This window comes from Moesziomyces antarcticus, assembly GCF_000747765.1.
Source record: "Moesziomyces antarcticus DNA, scaffold: scaffold_v10012, strain JCM 10317, whole genome shotgun sequence".
Classification (NCBI taxonomy): domain Eukaryota; kingdom Fungi; phylum Basidiomycota; class Ustilaginomycetes; order Ustilaginales; family Ustilaginaceae; genus Moesziomyces; species Moesziomyces antarcticus.
The window spans coordinates 554,640-571,626 of record NW_014638998.1 but is presented as its reverse complement, the minus strand read 5'-3'; the positions used below and the strand labels follow the sequence as shown (position 1 = coordinate 571,626).

At 56.6% G+C, this 16,987-nt stretch overlaps 6 protein-coding genes across 6 annotated transcripts; 3 read left to right on the top strand and 3 right to left on the bottom strand.

Annotated features, from left to right (window-relative positions):
- Nucleotides 1-3,037: 3,037 nt before the first annotated feature.
- On the top strand, nucleotides 3,038-3,442 carry PAN0_012d4597 (uncharacterized protein; the record flags this gene model as incomplete). The annotated part of the gene is made up of 1 exon (XM_014800134.1): nucleotides 3,038-3,442. One exon carries the CDS (start codon nucleotides 3,038-3,040, stop codon nucleotides 3,440-3,442), a length of 405 nt encoding a protein of 134 aa, XP_014655620.1.
- A 228-nt stretch (nucleotides 3,443-3,670) lies between these two features.
- Nucleotides 3,671-5,146, bottom strand: PAN0_012c4596 (acetyltransferase; the record flags this gene model as incomplete). The annotated part of the gene is made up of 1 exon (XM_014800133.1): nucleotides 3,671-5,146. The coding sequence occupies one exon, from the start codon at nucleotides 5,144-5,146 to the stop codon at nucleotides 3,671-3,673; it is 1,476 nt and encodes a 491-aa protein (XP_014655619.1).
- Nucleotides 5,147-6,031: 885 nt separating this feature from the next.
- PAN0_012d4595 (arylsulfatase precursor) lies at nucleotides 6,032-7,939 on the top strand (the record flags this gene model as incomplete). The annotated part of the gene is made up of 2 exons (XM_014800132.1): nucleotides 6,032-6,416; nucleotides 6,486-7,939. 2 exons carry the CDS (start codon nucleotides 6,032-6,034, stop codon nucleotides 7,937-7,939), a joined length of 1,839 nt encoding a protein of 612 aa, XP_014655618.1.
- A 425-nt stretch (nucleotides 7,940-8,364) lies between these two features.
- On the top strand, nucleotides 8,365-9,462 carry PAN0_012d4594 (DNAse family scn1; the record flags this gene model as incomplete). The annotated part of the gene is made up of 1 exon (XM_014800131.1): nucleotides 8,365-9,462. One exon carries the CDS (start codon nucleotides 8,365-8,367, stop codon nucleotides 9,460-9,462), a length of 1,098 nt encoding a protein of 365 aa, XP_014655617.1.
- An 84-nt stretch (nucleotides 9,463-9,546) lies between these two features.
- On the bottom strand, nucleotides 9,547-11,325 carry PAN0_012c4593 (choline-sulfatase; the record flags this gene model as incomplete). Its single annotated transcript, XM_014800130.1, has 1 exon — nucleotides 9,547-11,325. The coding sequence occupies one exon, from the start codon at nucleotides 11,323-11,325 to the stop codon at nucleotides 9,547-9,549; it is 1,779 nt and encodes a 592-aa protein (XP_014655616.1).
- Nucleotides 11,326-12,285: 960 nt separating this feature from the next.
- On the bottom strand, nucleotides 12,286-15,392 carry PAN0_012c4592 (uncharacterized protein; the record flags this gene model as incomplete). The annotated part of the gene is made up of 6 exons (XM_014800129.1): nucleotides 12,286-12,475; nucleotides 12,580-12,886; nucleotides 12,975-13,067; nucleotides 13,167-13,366; nucleotides 13,504-13,600; nucleotides 14,018-15,392. The coding sequence occupies 6 exons, from the start codon at nucleotides 15,390-15,392 to the stop codon at nucleotides 12,286-12,288; spliced, it is 2,262 nt and encodes a 753-aa protein (XP_014655615.1).
- Nucleotides 15,393-16,987: the final 1,595 nt, after the last annotated feature.

The following is a 16,987-nucleotide window of genomic DNA, read 5'->3' as shown; positions in this document are numbered from 1 at the left end:
CATTGCCCAGTCTCAACACTATGAGCTCCTGTTCCTGTGATCTGTTCTCTGGCTCCTATTCTGGCTCCTATTCTAGCTCCGGTTCCAGGTTTGTCTGTAGATAGCGCTCTTGACCCTGATCTGTCCATAAGAACACCACCACTCTTCCTGTAACACCACCACTCTTCCCCTTTACCATGTATATAGCAAATTCACTTCAATGTACATATATCTACCCCCATCCCAATACGCATGTGAACCAACCCTACCCCACCCACCAGGTAGGGTTGACTGACCCTACTCTGTCAGATCAACAGGCAGCATCCAAGCAGTCAAGGCTGCCACCAATACGCTTCAAATCACATAGCAAGTCAGTTGAAGGCTCTTTATTATGTGCGTTTGGTCAAACCCTACACGTAGGGTTGATGGCCGACCCTACCTGACCCTGGGTGGCAATGCACAACTTGCCTCCAAAGGGCTTCAGGGAGCTGCAGAAGGCCTCAGAACCCTGTATTGAGCATCAAAAGGGGTGATTGACATGTTAGATTCATCCAACCCTACAGGGTAGGGTTGACCCCAACACGTTTGACCCTACTATGACATCACCATGCATTCTCAGCTCCCAAGCCTCTGCATGCAGCCATTTGGAGCCATATGCAACCATTCTCATTATTGGACCAAGTCAATTGGGCTCACTTTTTTCTGCTGATCAGGGCTCCAAGGGTCCCCCCTTTGGTTTTGCCCATCTTCTCACGTCTTCTGACCCTACTCTGCCATATCTGTTCTGCACTCCCTGCAACTTTGCATGCACGCATTCCTTGTGATTTCACACATCTGTGCACCATTGGATGCCCCAGAATTCAAAAAAAGTTCTCCGACCCTACCCTGACCCTACCCTCCGACCCTACTTTGGCCAACCTGTCACGCCCCATTTTCTTAATGAACAAGCGTAGGGTCACTTAATGACTATTGCTATACGCATCTTGTACTATCATATTATGCATTGTTTGGTGTTCGGGAGCGAACCGTAGGGCAGCCCGAAGTTGCAACGGTGGCCCCGTAGTGTCCAAGCAGGGTCAAGGTGATTATTGCGGATTACCGTAGACCCCGTGCGGTAGGTGATGCCCCGAACGCGTCGTGCGTGGTATTTTGTTGGGTCAATTGCACCCCGTGTCCTCCAAGGTGTGGCCCGTGCCAGTGCCCGTGCCTGCCAAAGTGTGCATCTGGCAGGTCCCGAATTCCGAATCTGGGCCCGTGTTGGTGGGTCGCGTAATTTGTGAGGCCCGAAACCCGAGGCCAGGAATTTCCAATTATTAACAGCCCCGAGCCGAAAAAAGACGCGCCCGACCAGGTCGGGGCGCCCCGAATGCTTCGGGGCCAACCATAGTAAACTTGTATCAGCTCTCGAGCGGGCTACGCATGCGCTGCCGAGTTGAGCTTTTGCACACCGTCTAGTAGGCCCATAGAGCACCTTGTACCAGCAACAAACCCCATGAGTTCAGCTTCCCCATCGACGCCCCCAGCCAAATCCATCGCGTGGACCTACATTTCCCTCCACCGCACCCAAACGCGCGCGTGAGACGCCCCAAATTTTTCTGAGCATAAAGATCAAGGTCAGAGCTTTCCAACGATACAAAATCTGCTGGAAAACTCTCAAGAGGGTGGGTAGTGTAAGGAGGTGGGCGGACACACGCAGCACCAATGAGGTGCTAGCCAGGCCGTTTGATACGGCACTTAGCCACACGCCGCCCTCCTGGTGAGGGCGAAGTACTTATAGCTTCGATCTTGCAAGTGCGATGGGGCTGTGCCCCATCCACTCTATTATACACATCCGTTACCATACGTTCATACGTCAGTATATCACTGTCCTTTATCATCAGTTCGTCTCACAGTAGCAATCGCAGAGCGTTGCTACTACTTGCGTGTGTGTTGTATCACCGCTTCAGACGCCGTCGACACCGCCATCGACGCTACGGCACCTACACCGTGGGCAGTACCTCCACTGCGGTCCTGGAACCTCAACCAGTACCATCCGACGACTGACCAAGCATTACGAGCACTCGTGCAAGGTCAGGCGTCCTCATACAACGTCTTACGACACTCAAGACAACTCAGATTGTGCCGCGCTGCCTCTGAACGGAGTGTTCACAGCGGTCAGCCGAGAATTGCTGGATCGACCTCACTCGCCGATTCCCCATTCAAGAATCGCCGAAACAGCCTTGTACACCGATTTTGGGTTTCTCAGGCGCGAGACCTCTGACAACTAACTCGCCTCAAACCCATATATACACTCTCCTTTAGTAGCTTCCGTCGCCTGTCTCTTCTTATTGAATCACAATCCTTCTCCCCGAACAATACTCTTTCTCCCCAACTGGTCTCACCAGCCTGATATCTTGAAGGTTCACCACAAACCTTTGCCTTCTGCTCCCAACCTCTGCGCTAACTACAAACCTTGGTAAGCCAACGATCGACCCTAGAGATATAGCAACTCTGGTCCCTCGTCGACGACCTTCAGACTCAGTCTGTAGAATAATTCTTGGTCGCAACTCAAATTACCGCGTCAAACCCGCAAGGTCCGACACAGACTTTCCAAGTCAGGCTACAAACGTGTGTTGCCCACTTGAACACACGCAGTTACCTCACCAAACCACTCGATTCCATAGCCTGAAATTCTTCAAAAATGACGCGAAAATGAAAATGCAATTTGGCTATTTTGTCCCAAATCTTCTAAAACAAATTTCTGCTGTGAGCCAAATTTGACTCACGCGCATTGCTGCCAAAACCTCTCTAATGGGACGCCAAGAACAAACAATCAGATATCCGCGGAGCTGGCCGTCAATTTTCGAAAGTGATGGCTTGTGCGTTCGAAGCTGAGCTGAATAGATCAAGGCCTCGTTCTTGGCATTGCGTCCGTCGGATTCATTGCGCAGCACGTTGAGCCCAGCCCATCTCCGTATAACAACCCCACCGCACCCTCGTTGTATCGATTGAAGCACTGCACGACACTTCGACTCACCCTCCCTCCCCCGTCACCATCTAGCGCACGCATTTGCACAACATGTCAGAATCGTCGCGACTCTCAACGCTCTTGGTCGGCAGCAGTGTCTTTGCGACAATCTTCATTGGATTCGGCGTCAATGCCATATTACGTCCAGACAATGCTCTCACCTTTTTCGAGTTTGCACCACCCCTCGCACCCGCTGACAAGACGCTCGTCAAGTATCTGATGACCGTGTATGGTGTCAGAGATATTTTTATGGGTTTGGCCATGATTGCTGCTGCTTGGGCACGGGAGGCAAAGACGTTGGGTTGGATCTGTGTGGCAGCGAGCATGGTCGCATTTGCTGACGGAGCGGTCTGTTGGCATGCCGGGAAGGGTGAATGGGGTCATTGGAGTTATGCGCCAATGCTGACCATCATCGGAAGCCTGTTGATCGGCAGGTCCGCCAGACCTGGAGCTTGACCTTTGGTGCCACCGCCGTGACCAAATCTTTCATTAGACATCTGTTCCATGTTGCAGGATGCATTCTCGAATACTTTCTCGGCGACGGCGATCACTCGCGCTGTTCAAGGTGTACGCTTCAGGGTAGATGGTTCATAGTTCGCTGTCGCAATGTTCATGTCGTGAAGACGATCGCTGCGCTCAACCTCTGCCGCTTGGAGCGCTGCCGTATGGTCTTGTCGGATCGGCTCAACCCAAATACATTGCATGCTCGATCCACCCGCTATCTTGCTCCAGCTGCGTCCAGTCTTCTTCTCGAAGACACATGCCAACGACTGCGCCGTGTGATGGGCTCTTGGGCATGATGTACATCAGACTCTCGACGGGGGTGAAGGCCGGACGACGGACAGCGAGCGGCATGCCGAGACCCATGCCAAAGTCGAGCTGATCGAGCTTCGCAAACGCCCAGGAACTCAGCATGATGCCCGTGGACGGGTCTACAGGCGCCGTTATGTTGATGCTGCCTTTGTCCTGGAGCCGGTCGAGGACGGTGGCGAGGGCTCGAGTATCCTCGGACAGCTTCGGCGAGTTGAGCTCGCTGCGCAGCTTGGCTGCAATCTTGCCGAGCGGCTCTTCGCTGATACTGTAGAGCAAAGATTCGCTGTATGCCATGTTGGTCAGCGTGCCTGGATACGTCAATGGCACAGCCATACGACTCCGCAAATCGACCGCACGAGCAAACACCGTTGCGCTCTTCGCCTCGATCCTCGCTGCTCTTGCACGAGACAGGTGCTTCCAGATGAATGCGCAGACTGCATCGTCGGAGCTGATGTAGTTGATGTCCGTGTCTTTGGTGTCTGTCGCGATGCTCTTGAGAGCTGCAACCGATTCGATCGAGAATGCGACGTAGCCCCACCAGATTTCGGGTGCGACCGTTGGAATCGACAAAGGCGCTGCGGACTTGGCTTGCAGGCGTTCAAGCCACGCCTGATTCGGTTCCCATGTACCGTCATGCAGAGTCAAAATCTTGCTCTTGTCGATGTTCGCGATGACAAGCTCCTCGTCGGATAGACTTGTACCATTGCATGCCCTCGAGAGCCAGGTCACGACAGCCGCCATACCAGCCATGTCCATGACGTTGTGTTGCGCGGCCACGGTGAGTATCAGTCCGCCGGTGATGAAGTTGGCTTGGAGCGCGAGGACGGGACCTGTCTCTGCGACGAGACCGATCTTGCTTCCAGGAAGGTTCAAAGTCATGCACGGCGCGATGAGGCTCTCGTCGAGCAACGAGAAAGGATATTGTGTGCTTTGAAGGGCGTTCAGTGTTACGGTGCTGCCAGCCTTCCGCAGATCTGCAACGACTAGCGGAATCTCTGTAGACTCGACAATGCGATAGGATCCGCTGCACCCCGGTTTTGAGTTCTCGTTGCGAACGTTGCCACGCAGCCAAGGCAACTGTGCAGCCAGGCTATCGAGTCCGCGGCGTAAAGCGCTTGCGACCTGATGTCTGTTGGATGCCCCATCGTCGAGCGCAAAGACAAAGGCGATTTGCGTGTACAACTTGAAGAGCGATGGCTGGCTGCCCAGCACGTCGAGGAGCATGTCGTGCAAGTGATTGACGGCAAGCAACGATGCTGTGCTGTCATTGAGGGATGCCAACAGCCAACAACTTGGCAATTTTTCGTTCATAAAGCGGCAGACGGTCGAGGAAATGAAGCAACTCATCTTGCGGCGCCGTGTCTCTAGAGCAGTCCTCGACTCCTGCCAGCATTCAAGGGCCAATTCAAAAGGTCGCAAGTCCACCTCGCCCGAAGACGCCCGTGCGCGGCGCGAAGAAAATCCCTCGGCAACTCCGGTGGTAGCGAGGACAAGTCTTGCCCCGCGATCCGATGTAGGGTGCTGAGCATCTCGCTCGAGGAGAGACCAGGCAAGAAGCACTGGCGAGGTGCCTGCGGGAGACTCGATTCGTTTGGACTCAACAAGGGTCCAAGCTAACGTTCTATCCTTCGAGATTCCGAATCCGCGTCAGTTTGGCGTGAGGTTCCAACTCGAGTTCCGATGTATCGGCGCTGGATCCGAAAGCTGGACAATCATCGTGTAGGTGCATTTGATTGCGGAGCCGTTGTTCGGGTCGGAAAAGACGTTCCGAGCCGATGACAGCGGAGTTCAAGAGCGAGACGATCGTCAAGAAGAAGTAGCAGCGACATGACCGCCCACATTGCCCGATTCGCGGAATTGTGCTTCCAGAGAGGCCGCCCCCTTGCCTGACAGCAGCCTGTCACGAAAGGCGGCATCGAAGTTGCGTGCGGCTCTTGCAAGCGAGCTTCCCTTCTCGTGTTTCCGCTGTGGACCTAATTCCCCACACGCACCGCCCCCACTCCGAGAACATTCAATCTTCCAATTGCGCCATCTGAACAGGTGGGACCGCATGATCCCTCGCTGAACCCCCCCGCGAGCCATCGAGTCCGGTCTTCTAGCTCGCTTTGCACATTGCATGTGGTCCGGCTTTCGCGTGTGGCTCGACAAGTTTAGGAAGGATGCGAGCAAAGCTGTTGAAGAGACATATTAATAACGGGATATGCACCTATTCTGACCGGAGCAGTCCCATCGATGGCACCGCCATCACTTGCGTTGCAACGATTCGGAACTAGCTGGTCTCATACCAACCAACGGCCCGCCGCCATGTCTTTCAACATAATATCAAGCTTGCGGTTGCTCCTGGCATGTCTGGTCGTTGTCGTAGGCGCTCGATCGGCATCGGCTGCGGTAAGGAGATCTTCCGCCAAGCCCAATTTTGTGTACATCATTGTCGATGATCAAGACTTTTCCACGGCCAACCCGCACATCATGCCTAGGCTGACCGAGAGAATTGCCTCCCAAGGTACCAACTTCACACACTTCTATACTCCCATGTCGATCTGCTGCCCTTCGAGGGTGGGATTTCTCCGAGGCCAGCATGGTCATTCACACAACGTGACCAACGTAGCCCTGCCATGTAAGTTGCTGTGATTGAAAGACCTCTAACCTACACTCGTCCTTGATCTCGTGCTCTTGAAGCTGACAGCAGCTTGGTTCGATGATCCGATCGAACGCGAAACAGACGGCGGCTGGACTCGTTTTGTCGCCCAAGGCTACCGTCGGGACTACCTTCCCACCTGGCTTCAAGAGGCCGGCTACAGCACCTACTACACGGGCAAGCTTATGAATGGAAACACGGTCAAGAACTGGCAGGCGAGCCCGGTCCTTGGCTTCAATCGAAGCGCGATTCTCAACGATCCGTTCACCTACGTCTACAACAATGCATCTTTCTCGATTGACGGGCAGCAGCTGGTGCAGTACGAGGGTCAATACAGCACCGACGTCGTCCGCGATTTCGGCCTGCAGTACTTGGAGGAAGCCGCTTCTTCAGGTCAGCCTTTCTTCGTTGGGATTGCACCAATTGGACCCCACGCGGAGACAACGTTCGTCAATGGCTCGGCGGTTTTCTCGAATCCAGTACCTGCAAAGCGACACAAAGACTTGTTTGCTACCGAAGTTGCGCCGCGAAAGAGCTCGTTCAACGCGGACCATCCTTCCGGTGCTGGTTTCATCCGGGATCTCCCGCGTCTGAACAGCTCGGTGGTCGACTACCTTGACGAATGGTACCGCGACCGCTTGCGCTCCTTGCAAGCCGTCGACGAGCTGGTCGGTGCTGTGATGGACAAGGCAGAGCAGCTCGGCATCCTCGACAATACCTACTTTATCTACTCGTCAGACAACGGCTACTCTGTCGGAGAGCATCGGCGCCAGCCAGGAAAGACCACCGGCTACGAAGAAGACATCCGAGTCCCCCTCTACATTCGCGGACCTGGCATCAGCAGCGGCAGCAAGCAAGACGCCGTGTACAGCAACATCGACCTGACGGCTAGCATCGTGGAGAAGGCCCAGGCGCAGCCGAGCTACGACCTTGATGGACGCGTCATGGCCTGGGCGGGAGACAAGACCAGCTTCCGCAAGTCCGGTTCCGCCACTCATCATCTGAGCGAGTTTTGGGTCTCGCAGACGGACGGCGAGGGCAAGTACTCGGGCGAAGGTCCGGTCATCTTGAAATACAGAACTCTTCGCGTCAAGGACGGCGAGCACGACCTTTCGTACACCGTCTGGTGTACCGGAGAGCGAGAGCTCTACGACATGACCAAGGACTTGGACCAGATGAACAATCTTGTCGGGCAGCTAGCTTTTTACAGCAGCCTCAACAGCACGAGCAGCGACGCCGAAAAGATTGCATCGCGCATGGATGCCCTTCTCCTCCATCTGAAGACGTGTCACGGCAGTCTCTGCCGACGCTTGTGGTACAATCTCTTCCCCGAAGGACAGGTGCAAGATCTGAGCAGCGCACTGCAGACCCGCTGGGATGGCTACTTTGACTCGATGCCCCGAGTACGCTTTGACAACTGCCGGGACGGATACTTTCCCACGGAGGAGCTGCCGGCCTGGCGCAACGAGCTTGTCTACGTGGATCCGGCTCTTCTGGCATAGTACTCGCAAGACATCTGCCGATCCATTCCGAAGATGCTGCAATGTCGATCGCTGAGCGGCAATTCTATCCAAGATAACAGACGCTCCTTCCACGTTACTCCTACACATTAACAGACGAACGAAGCGCCGCTGAAGATTGGCAGCCTTGGCGTTGCATTGCTTTGAACAAAGTGCATTTGAGGCTCGTCGCCTGGTCGGCCTATCGAGAACAGTCGCAGAAGGATTGGTGTGGCTGAGAGACACCGTAGTCAGTGGTCGAGCCAGCCTTTTCATGGCTCGATTCGGAACTCGGAAAATGCGGTTGCGCTCGGAAAGTCAGGTGGAGGCATACAGCCGTGCGCTTTGCAGGTGGCCGAAGACATTCCCGCAACCGCCATCTTTGGCATTCAGCCTCTAGCACCCAGTCCTAGGACGACAAGACAAGAATGTGCGCCGGCGGCTCAGAAACTTCGATGCAGGCCGGCCTGACGGTTGAAGAGCCGCCAGAGGCGCTTGCAGAGCTGTTCGTCGATTCGCACTGCCACCCTACGGACGATCCCGCGGCGTACACCGAAGCCAATCTCGACGAGCTCTCGAGGCGGATCCAAGATTCTGCCGTCGGGAAGCTTGTCTGTATGTCGACAAATGCACGCGACCAGGACCTTGTCGCCGAGCTAGCTTCACGGCACCCCTCGAAGGTGATCCCGTGCTTCGGCTGGCATCCGTGGTTTGCGCATCAGATCTCCCTCTCTGATCCTGCTCCAAGCAAGCGAAACCACTACTATCAGCTGTTTGGCTTGAGCGACAGCCAGACCGACGACCGCAGCGATCTCAAAAGCGAGCTTGACTCCATGTGGGATCATCTACCGGATCCGGTCTCGTTGAAGGACGTCTGCCAGGCAATTGGAGAAAACTTCGAGCGCTTCCCAAATGCGCTTCTGGGCGAGGTCGGCATCGACCGTGCCTTTCGCATACCGCGGAGAGCCTGGAACTACGATCCACAGAAGACAGCCGAGGACACCGCAGATCAACCAAGGTTGACGAGGCTCAAGACCCCGCAAGCCCATCAGATGTCGATCCTGCGCGCCCAGATCGAGGTCGCGCTGCGCTTCAAGCGCAACATCTCGCTGCATTCGGTCCAAGCAGCGGGCTTGACCGTCGACCTGCTCTCGTCCCTGCGCAACACCGATCTAGCCTCGTTTGGCGCCATCCGGCTATCGCTGCACTCGTGCACCATGGATACCAACGTGGTCAAGTCGATCACCAAGAAGCATGCCAACGTCTACGTCGGCTTTTCGTCGACAATCAACCGAAAGCAGATCCTGCAGAAGGAGTGCCTGGCCGGTGTTGATCGCACACGTGCCCTGATGGAGAGCGATCACCATACGGTGAGACGCATGCCTGCATGCCTGCTGCAAGCGACTCGATACTTCGCCGACTTGCACAGTCTCAGCCTAGAGGCGGCTGCGCAGCAGTTGCGCTCGAATTGGAACGCATTCTACTCGTCGACGTATTGCCAGGACCAGGACTCAGATACGGATTGATTCTCGCCGAATGTCAAAACGTCCATCACAGATGCTGCGCGGGGGTATGCAGGAATTTATGATTGCTTGTGCGGACGCGGGCCCTCACACTTGTTGACTCTTGGTGAAAGACGAAGGACCAACGAGTGAGGGGGCAGAGATGACGTTGCCGTACTCATCGACCGGCGGATAGCGAGCCATGCGCTCGAGATCATCCAGGTCCATGTGGGAGCGGATGTACATGTTTTGAGTGTCGTTGGGGACCTGATAGTCCCAAGAGGTCCACGCGCCCTGCTTGAGGCTGGAAAAGACGAAGCGCCTGCGTCGCTGGACTGTGAGGACGTCTTCGGTGATCTTTGCCATGTCCCAGCGCTTGAGCGCCTCGAGCTCAAAGTCGTCGAGCACCTTTCGGGTCGCTTCGTCGAGTGCATCGCGATCGGAAGCGAGATTGACCAGTTCCTTGGGATCATGAGCCAGATTGAAGAGCTGCGGAGGGTCGGCGGGGCATATGATGTACTTCCAAGGACCACGTCGAATCATGCACAGAGGCGCGACGGTTCCTTCTCCCATGTATTCGGCGATGACGGTGTCGTGACCCGTGCGTCCGAGCAGATGCGGGAGCATGCTGATGCCGTCGAGGGGCAGCTGCTGTTGGAGCGGGATGCCGACAATGTCGCAAAAGGTGGGCAAGAGGTCCATGGTCGAGACGTTGGCCTTGACGCGGCGAGGCGAAAACATCTTGGGATAATTGAAGAGGAGCGGCACGCGGACCGAGCTCTCAAAGTAGCTCATCTTGTACCAGAGCGAACGCTCGCCCAGCATGTCTCCGTGGTCTCCGCTAAAGACGATGATGGTGTTGTCGCGCAGGCCGCACTTGTCGAGCGTGGCTAGCAGCTGGCCGATCTTTGCGTCGACGTAGGAAACGGAGCCGTAGTAAGCGCGCTTGGCTCGCTTGATCTGCTCTGGGGTGAATTGCCTGCCGTCGAGGTCGCAGACGTGGCGAAGGCGCTTCGAGTGCGGGTCCTGTCTGTCTGGGTGGATCTCGACTTCGGGCATGTTGATATCGACGCCTTCGTACAGATTCCAAAACTCTTCCTCGATGGTGTACGGGTCGTGAGGATGCGTAAAGCTGACAGTGAGCGCAAATGGACGTGCCGAGCTTGCGCCGCCGCTACGGCGAGCGTAATCGAAGAGATACTGGTTCGACTTGTAGAGGACCTCTTCGTCGTAGTCCATCTGGTTTGAACGGACACAGGGGCCAGCCTGGAGGATGCTGGAGGCGTTGTGGTACCACTCGAGCCTTCGGTCGGGCTCGTCCCAGTTGACAGCCCATCCGTAGTCGCCGGGATAGATGTCGGCGGTGAGACGCTTCTCAAAGCCGTGGAGCTGATCGCCAATAAAGTGCATCTTGCCGGCGAGGATGGTCTCGTATCCGGCGGAGCGGAGGTAGTGGGCGTAGGTGGGGAGGTCCGAGCTAATAGAAGCGGCATTGTCGTACGAGCCGATCTTGGATGGGAGCTGACCGGTGACGAGAGCCATGCGCGAAGGGGCGCAAAGGGGCGAGTTGCAGTAGGCCGAGTCGAGGACGACTGCGTCGCGAGCAAGGCGGTCGAGGTTGGGCGTGAGGATCTGCGAGTTTTCGTTGTACATTCGCAGCTGAGGAGCCGCGAGCTGGTCGGCCATGACGAAAAGGACATTGGGCCTGCTTGTGGACGTCGAGGCGGTGGCCTGGGTGTAGGCTCCATTTGCATGCCCGTTGACGGCGTGACCGTTGGCGCCGTTCGCATGTCCGTTTGCATGGGCGTTCGCATGGCCGTTTGGGCCGTTTGCGTGCCCATTCGAATAGCCAGCGGCGCCAAAGGCGTGCGAGTCTTGTACCGGCATGATGCTCGAGCGCTGGCGTGGATGAACAGTCCTAGGTTGTCGTTAGAATGAGCAAAGATGTATCGCCCACACACAAGCTACATATACGACGGAGGTGGTGGAGGGCGAACATAGGAGCGAGATGGGTTCTATTCAAGGCATGCGTGCAACCCTGCCAGCTCGGTCAGCTGGCTGAGATTGACTGGAAGACGGCGGCGGCGGAAGCGGTGGGGACATACATGCTTGCTGCTTGCTGCTTGTTGCGTGTTGCGTGTTGCGGAGGGTGGGATTCATGCAGGGCCAGCAAAGCGTGAACGTGAAATGGGCGCTGCTGCTCATGTCAAGAAATGCTTCGGCAGGAAGCACGCCATCTTAGCGCGTCTGCGTGCAATTTGGCCTGGGGATGGCGTATTCGCTAAGGCTCGTAGGGGAGCCCAGATCACACGAGCTCGGCGCTTGCCAAAGCCTGCATCGCCGCTCGAGCTCAAGCTGCAGCGTCCACGTAGATTGGCTCGGAGGCAGGTGCGCCGGCAAACGGCAGACGGCAGCTCCGTCGTGGGCACGCAGGAGAACACGCCGTTGGAGAAGCCTCACCGCCGCAGAGTCGAATCATCGGCCTGACCCGACTTGACCGAAATTCTTCGACTTGACCGACAGTTTCGCGGCTGCTGCCTGCCAACTTTCTTTTTTGGCTGGACGCAGGTGGCATGCATGCATGCACCTGCATGCTTCTCGTCGCGCGTCTTCCAGCTGATAACGCGAGGCCAGATCGGTGCCCCGATCTGGACCTTCTCATCGCACTGGCAGCCTCGGTCACGCCCAAGCCACTGCGCCGGCTCTCATCGTCATATTGAGGTTCAGATGAACTCGCTCGTACGCTTACATGAAAGCCAAATGGGCGTCGTATATCGTCAATCTTAGCCCAGCCACACAAGCGGGCTAGAGCTTGGTGAGACTTGAAGCAGACTGGGCATCGAGCTTCTACTGGCGCTTCGGCTTGCTACCGCTTCGACCCTTGAAGCGAGCTTGAAGTCGAACGACCGCGGCACCAGTGCCGCACGCCGCAAGCCCAGCGACACTGTAGAAAGCGAAGCGCTGCGCATCACTGAGAACGTCCAGCAAAGGGTACGGATAGTGGCCATTCATCTCGGCACACTTTCCTGCCCAAAGACTGCATAACAGGCACCAGCGATGGCCGGCACGGATCGAGCGAATTGGATTGGTCAGTAACTCTTCAGCATCCGACAAGCCACGCGATCTAGGCCTCCCACTCACGCATAGCTGACGGTAACCGTTGCCGCCACGGCAACGATCGGGATGGACTTGGGTAGCGGTCGGCTAAACAAGAAAAAGTCGACCAGCAAGAATACGCCAGGAAAGGCGTGCAAGCTTGCATCGATCGAGAACGGCACCGACACCGTTTCTTCGCGAAGCACCTGGCCAGGATTGTGCGGGTCCATCACCTTCTTGGGCTGCATCAAAAGATCCTTATTGATCACCACGATCGACCAGTACAGAATGGTGATCATCGTCTCGGTCGGCAGTGAGGCGGCCATGGCGAGGTCCTTGGTCCAGCTCAGCGCTACGACAATGTCAAGAAAGAGTGTGGTCAGTGAGATTCCTCAGCATAATCTCATTCTCGAGGCTCAAAGCTCATCAGCGATACGTACCTTCTGGTGTTCCGACGATGTCCTGTATGGTGGCCAGGACCATCGTGATTGCCGTACCAGTGAGACCGCACATGGTCAGAAATTGCATGAACCCTTAAGAGCGAAAGACCAGGAACGAGTCAAAAGTCAACACCTCTGCATCTAGCGCCCCGTGCTAACAGAATCGCAAAAGTTGCGGGCTCTCATGCATACCTCCGTATTCTTCCTCCATGCTGACGCCGAGCAGCTCGGGCAGAACTTCGAGCGACTTAAAGCCGTAGATGCACGAGGACAGCGCCACAACATGCCATGCAAAAGCTGAAAGACGCTGAGCCGTCACCGCCATGATGAGTCGTTGGCCTTTGTCGAAGTCGAAACCGCGCTCCTCTTCTTGCTGAGCGCTCCTCTTCTTGCTGAGAGAGCCGGGTCGTGAGAGCGAGCGACGGTCCGAGAAGCAGGGAACGAATAAACCCGCAAAGGATGAAGCAATGGATGAGAGCGCGCCTGCCGTCGTCGTCTTGGTGGTCGATCGTCAAGGGGCGACACACACCTGGCTCCGATCAGGTTGCGGACGGTCCCGTCGCCGCCCTTCAGGGATCCAACACCCGCACCGGAAGGTGGAGGCCGGCTCGAGACTCCCGCGGAATCTGCAGCGCGGATTGCCGAAAGCGGAATCGCGTTGCCCGTATGCCGAGCACGGAATTTCCGACCCCCCTTTTCGAGGCTTTTTCATGGCTGAATATCTTGAAGATTTCCGCGGATACAAAACCCTGACCGTCCAGACACCCATACGAACCTCTTGCTCATAAGCAACTCATTTGATGCTCGATCTCGTCGCAGTGAATCTTCAGAGTGCAGTCAGGAGAAGCCATAAGAGGAAAGATGTACATATAATGCCCAATGAGTCTAAGTCTATCAATACACAACGGTGACTGGGTGATCCAGGGAAAAGAGAGTGATTGTCCAAAGGAAGGATTGGTGCTTGCAGATGCTGCAAGCGAGTGGGGACCGTGACGGTGGAATGCTGGTGAAGGAGAGGGACGAAAGGGTAGCCCGTTACAGACGGCATTCGCGGAAGAAGGGCATCGAGACGTCGGTCTCGCGCCAAAAGCGGATGATGCGATGAGCGATCTCGATGGGTCGCTCGTGGGGAAGGTTGTGGGTGCCAGTCATGACCTCAAAGTGCAGGTTGGGGATGCCCTGGGCTGTGTGGAAGATCTCCTCGAGCGGAAGTAGCAGCGGCTTGTGCGCCGATACAAACAGAACCGGCAGGCGAGCGGGCAGGCAGTGAAGGTATTGCGACAGCTGCATCCCGGGTCGGTTGCCACGGATCGAGAGCGCTTCGGCCACCTTGTCGGCGCTGCGTTCGACAGTGCCAGGATGAGTGAGCGACTCGGTGAGCATTCCTGCTGCGAATGCATCGCGCGTCGATGGATGCCAGAGCCTCATGTGCTTGTCGCTGTCCGCCTCCTGGCGGGCCTCTTCGCGCGACTCCCAACGGTCCTTCTTGAGCAGCGTATACCTAGCCAGAGGTACAGCGTGGATGCGATCCGCCGACTCGAAAGTTGACAGAATGCTCTCGAGAAGCGAGACCGAGTCAAAGAGGTCCGGAAAGTGGTACGAGGCCTGCATCAGTGCAGAGCCTCCGAAAGAGTGGCCGATGCCCACCAGCTTCTTGCGCGGCAAGCGTGGGAGGTGGAAGTCGAGCGTGCGCGACGGCTCGACAGGCGTGGTGGTAGGCGTCGATGGCATAAAGCAGCAGATGAACTGCAGGATGTCACGAGCGAGATCGTTGCCATCGATGCAGCGATCGCTGAATTCGAGTGGGCTGGGGTCGTCCAGCTGTCGGTTGACCACGGCCGACATGCCGTGGCCGAGCGTGTCAATCATCCAAATCTCCTCGATCTCGTTGGGCTTGGTTCGCAGAAGCTCGTCGATGATGGGGATGTAGCACTCCTTGGAGAAACCGAGGCCGTGTGTGAGGATGAGGATCTTGGCATCCGGGTTCTTGGGCGCGCGCTTCGGAACGAGGCGCTCGACGACAAGGACGCGGCGCTTACGCAGCTGCTTAGGGTCGGTTCCTCCGCGTACAAAGGGAGTGTAGAGGCCTGGCGTGGGCTCCACCTTGACGGGAACGAAATGGCAGGCATCGACGGCACGAGCATTTTGAGAGAGCACCTCGTGCGTGCCCGGGAGCAGCTCCGAAAGCGACTCGCCACCGGCAAGAGGTGCGGAGTAGGTGGCGCGCGGGTAGGCGATGGGCATGGTGAAGTTGGTGCGGTGGAAGCCATCACCGTGCGAAGATCCAGCAGGATACTGCGGGAGCGGAGGGTTGATGCAAAGGTGGTGGAGGCGCTCAGCAGCCAGGTGAGCGGCCTCGAGGTCGATGGGTGCAAGGCAGGAGCCGAAGCCGGTGTCGATCTGCTTAGGGGCCTGCATGGTGATGATTGAGCTGTTGTGGTCGACGATTGAACACCTGTCCAGCAGGGGATCACGATGGCGGCGGTAGTGTGCAGAAGGGGAAGACCTGTGCGGTGGATGCTCCAGAGATGCCAGCTCTTCGAGAGGATCCGGGTCGGCGTGAGCGAGGTCGAGGCGATGGTATGGGTGGAGAAGGGGGAACTACAAGAGTGGGAGGGCGGAGTATGGAGACCTAGATATATATCGGACAGCCTAGAGGTGAACAATTGTAGAGCGCAGAGAGCAGAGCGAAAACATGATAGGGCGTCGTTCCTGGTAGCGGCGCACCTTGAAACCCTGGCTGGGCGCCAGGGCGCTTGATGGGCGAGGGATAGGGAGAGGCAATTCGCCTTGGTGTCTCCGGGCACCATCGGTGATCAATGGCTTGACAGGCGCATCGCCAAGGTCTCAGAGAGTGAGTTGCCGAGATGGCGGCTGAGCATGGCGGGCGGCGCTAAGCTTATGCGCACATGTGCGGACTTTGAACGCCGACGTCCACCGGAGAAGAAAGGAGGAGGAAACAAGAGGGCAGGGTCTGTTCCTGGTGCGGAAGGTGACAGGCTGTCCAAGTCGAGATCGCGTCTGTCTCGGAAACTGTGGATGGCCTGTTTCAGGCAAGACGTGGCAGAAGTGGCTTTGGCGGAGACGAGGCAAACGGCGCGAGAGCGAGAGTGGCTCAGCGTAGTTTGCAGCGCCGTCAGGCGCATGGCCTGGTTTTGCAGGCGGAGAAAAGCACGTCTGCATCCCTGCCAGATGAGGCTCGCTCAGGGATCGCCGACATGCCTCGTACCTTTTGCATCCGGTAGCATTTAAGAGTAGGTTAGTCCGGAACTCGACGCATCTTGCCGCCCATGTCACACCGCCAAGTCTTAGCGCCCCGAACAGTAAGCTTTGTCGCCAGTCTACAGCTCAGTACCGCGCAACGGCCAGGACAACTTGACCGACTTGGCCGCGGAGTGACAGGATGAGCGGAGTGTGTGCGTCTTGCTTGCTTGTTTGTGTGTCGTGGCCGACAGCATTTGTTGGGTTGGCGCAGCGAAAAGGTTCGAGCGCCGAAGAGGCGGCGAGGATGGTACATTGGCAGCAATTCGTGTCCGCTTTCGACAGCTTGGTCCGATCTGCAGCGAGGCCTTTGGGCGCCAAATGGATTTGATGCTCAAACTGACAGCTTGCCTCGCCGAATCCGACCCGCCCTGACGCTACGCAGGCGCCTCTATGCAGTGTACAGGCAGAGTGCCCACGGGATTTCGAGCGCAGACCCCGATGCGAAACTGGCTGGCGGGTGGTGAAACAGGCGCAGTCGCCGCCGCCAGGACCATCTGAAAAAAAAATAAAAAAATTTGAATCAGTTTTGACGATTCGCGGCAGCCGAGCACGGTCGGGCGACTTCCGCTCCGAGGGATCTGCAAATTGCTTGGCTCGAGATCGACCTTGGTCGAGCCACCTGCGCGACGTGAGACAACGGCGGCGTCTTTTCAATGCCAGCCATATTCAACCAACTGTGGCCTGGTGCCCATCTGGCGCTAAACATCCATTTTCAGCGTTAGCCGCCAACGCCTCTTGAAACCCGATTC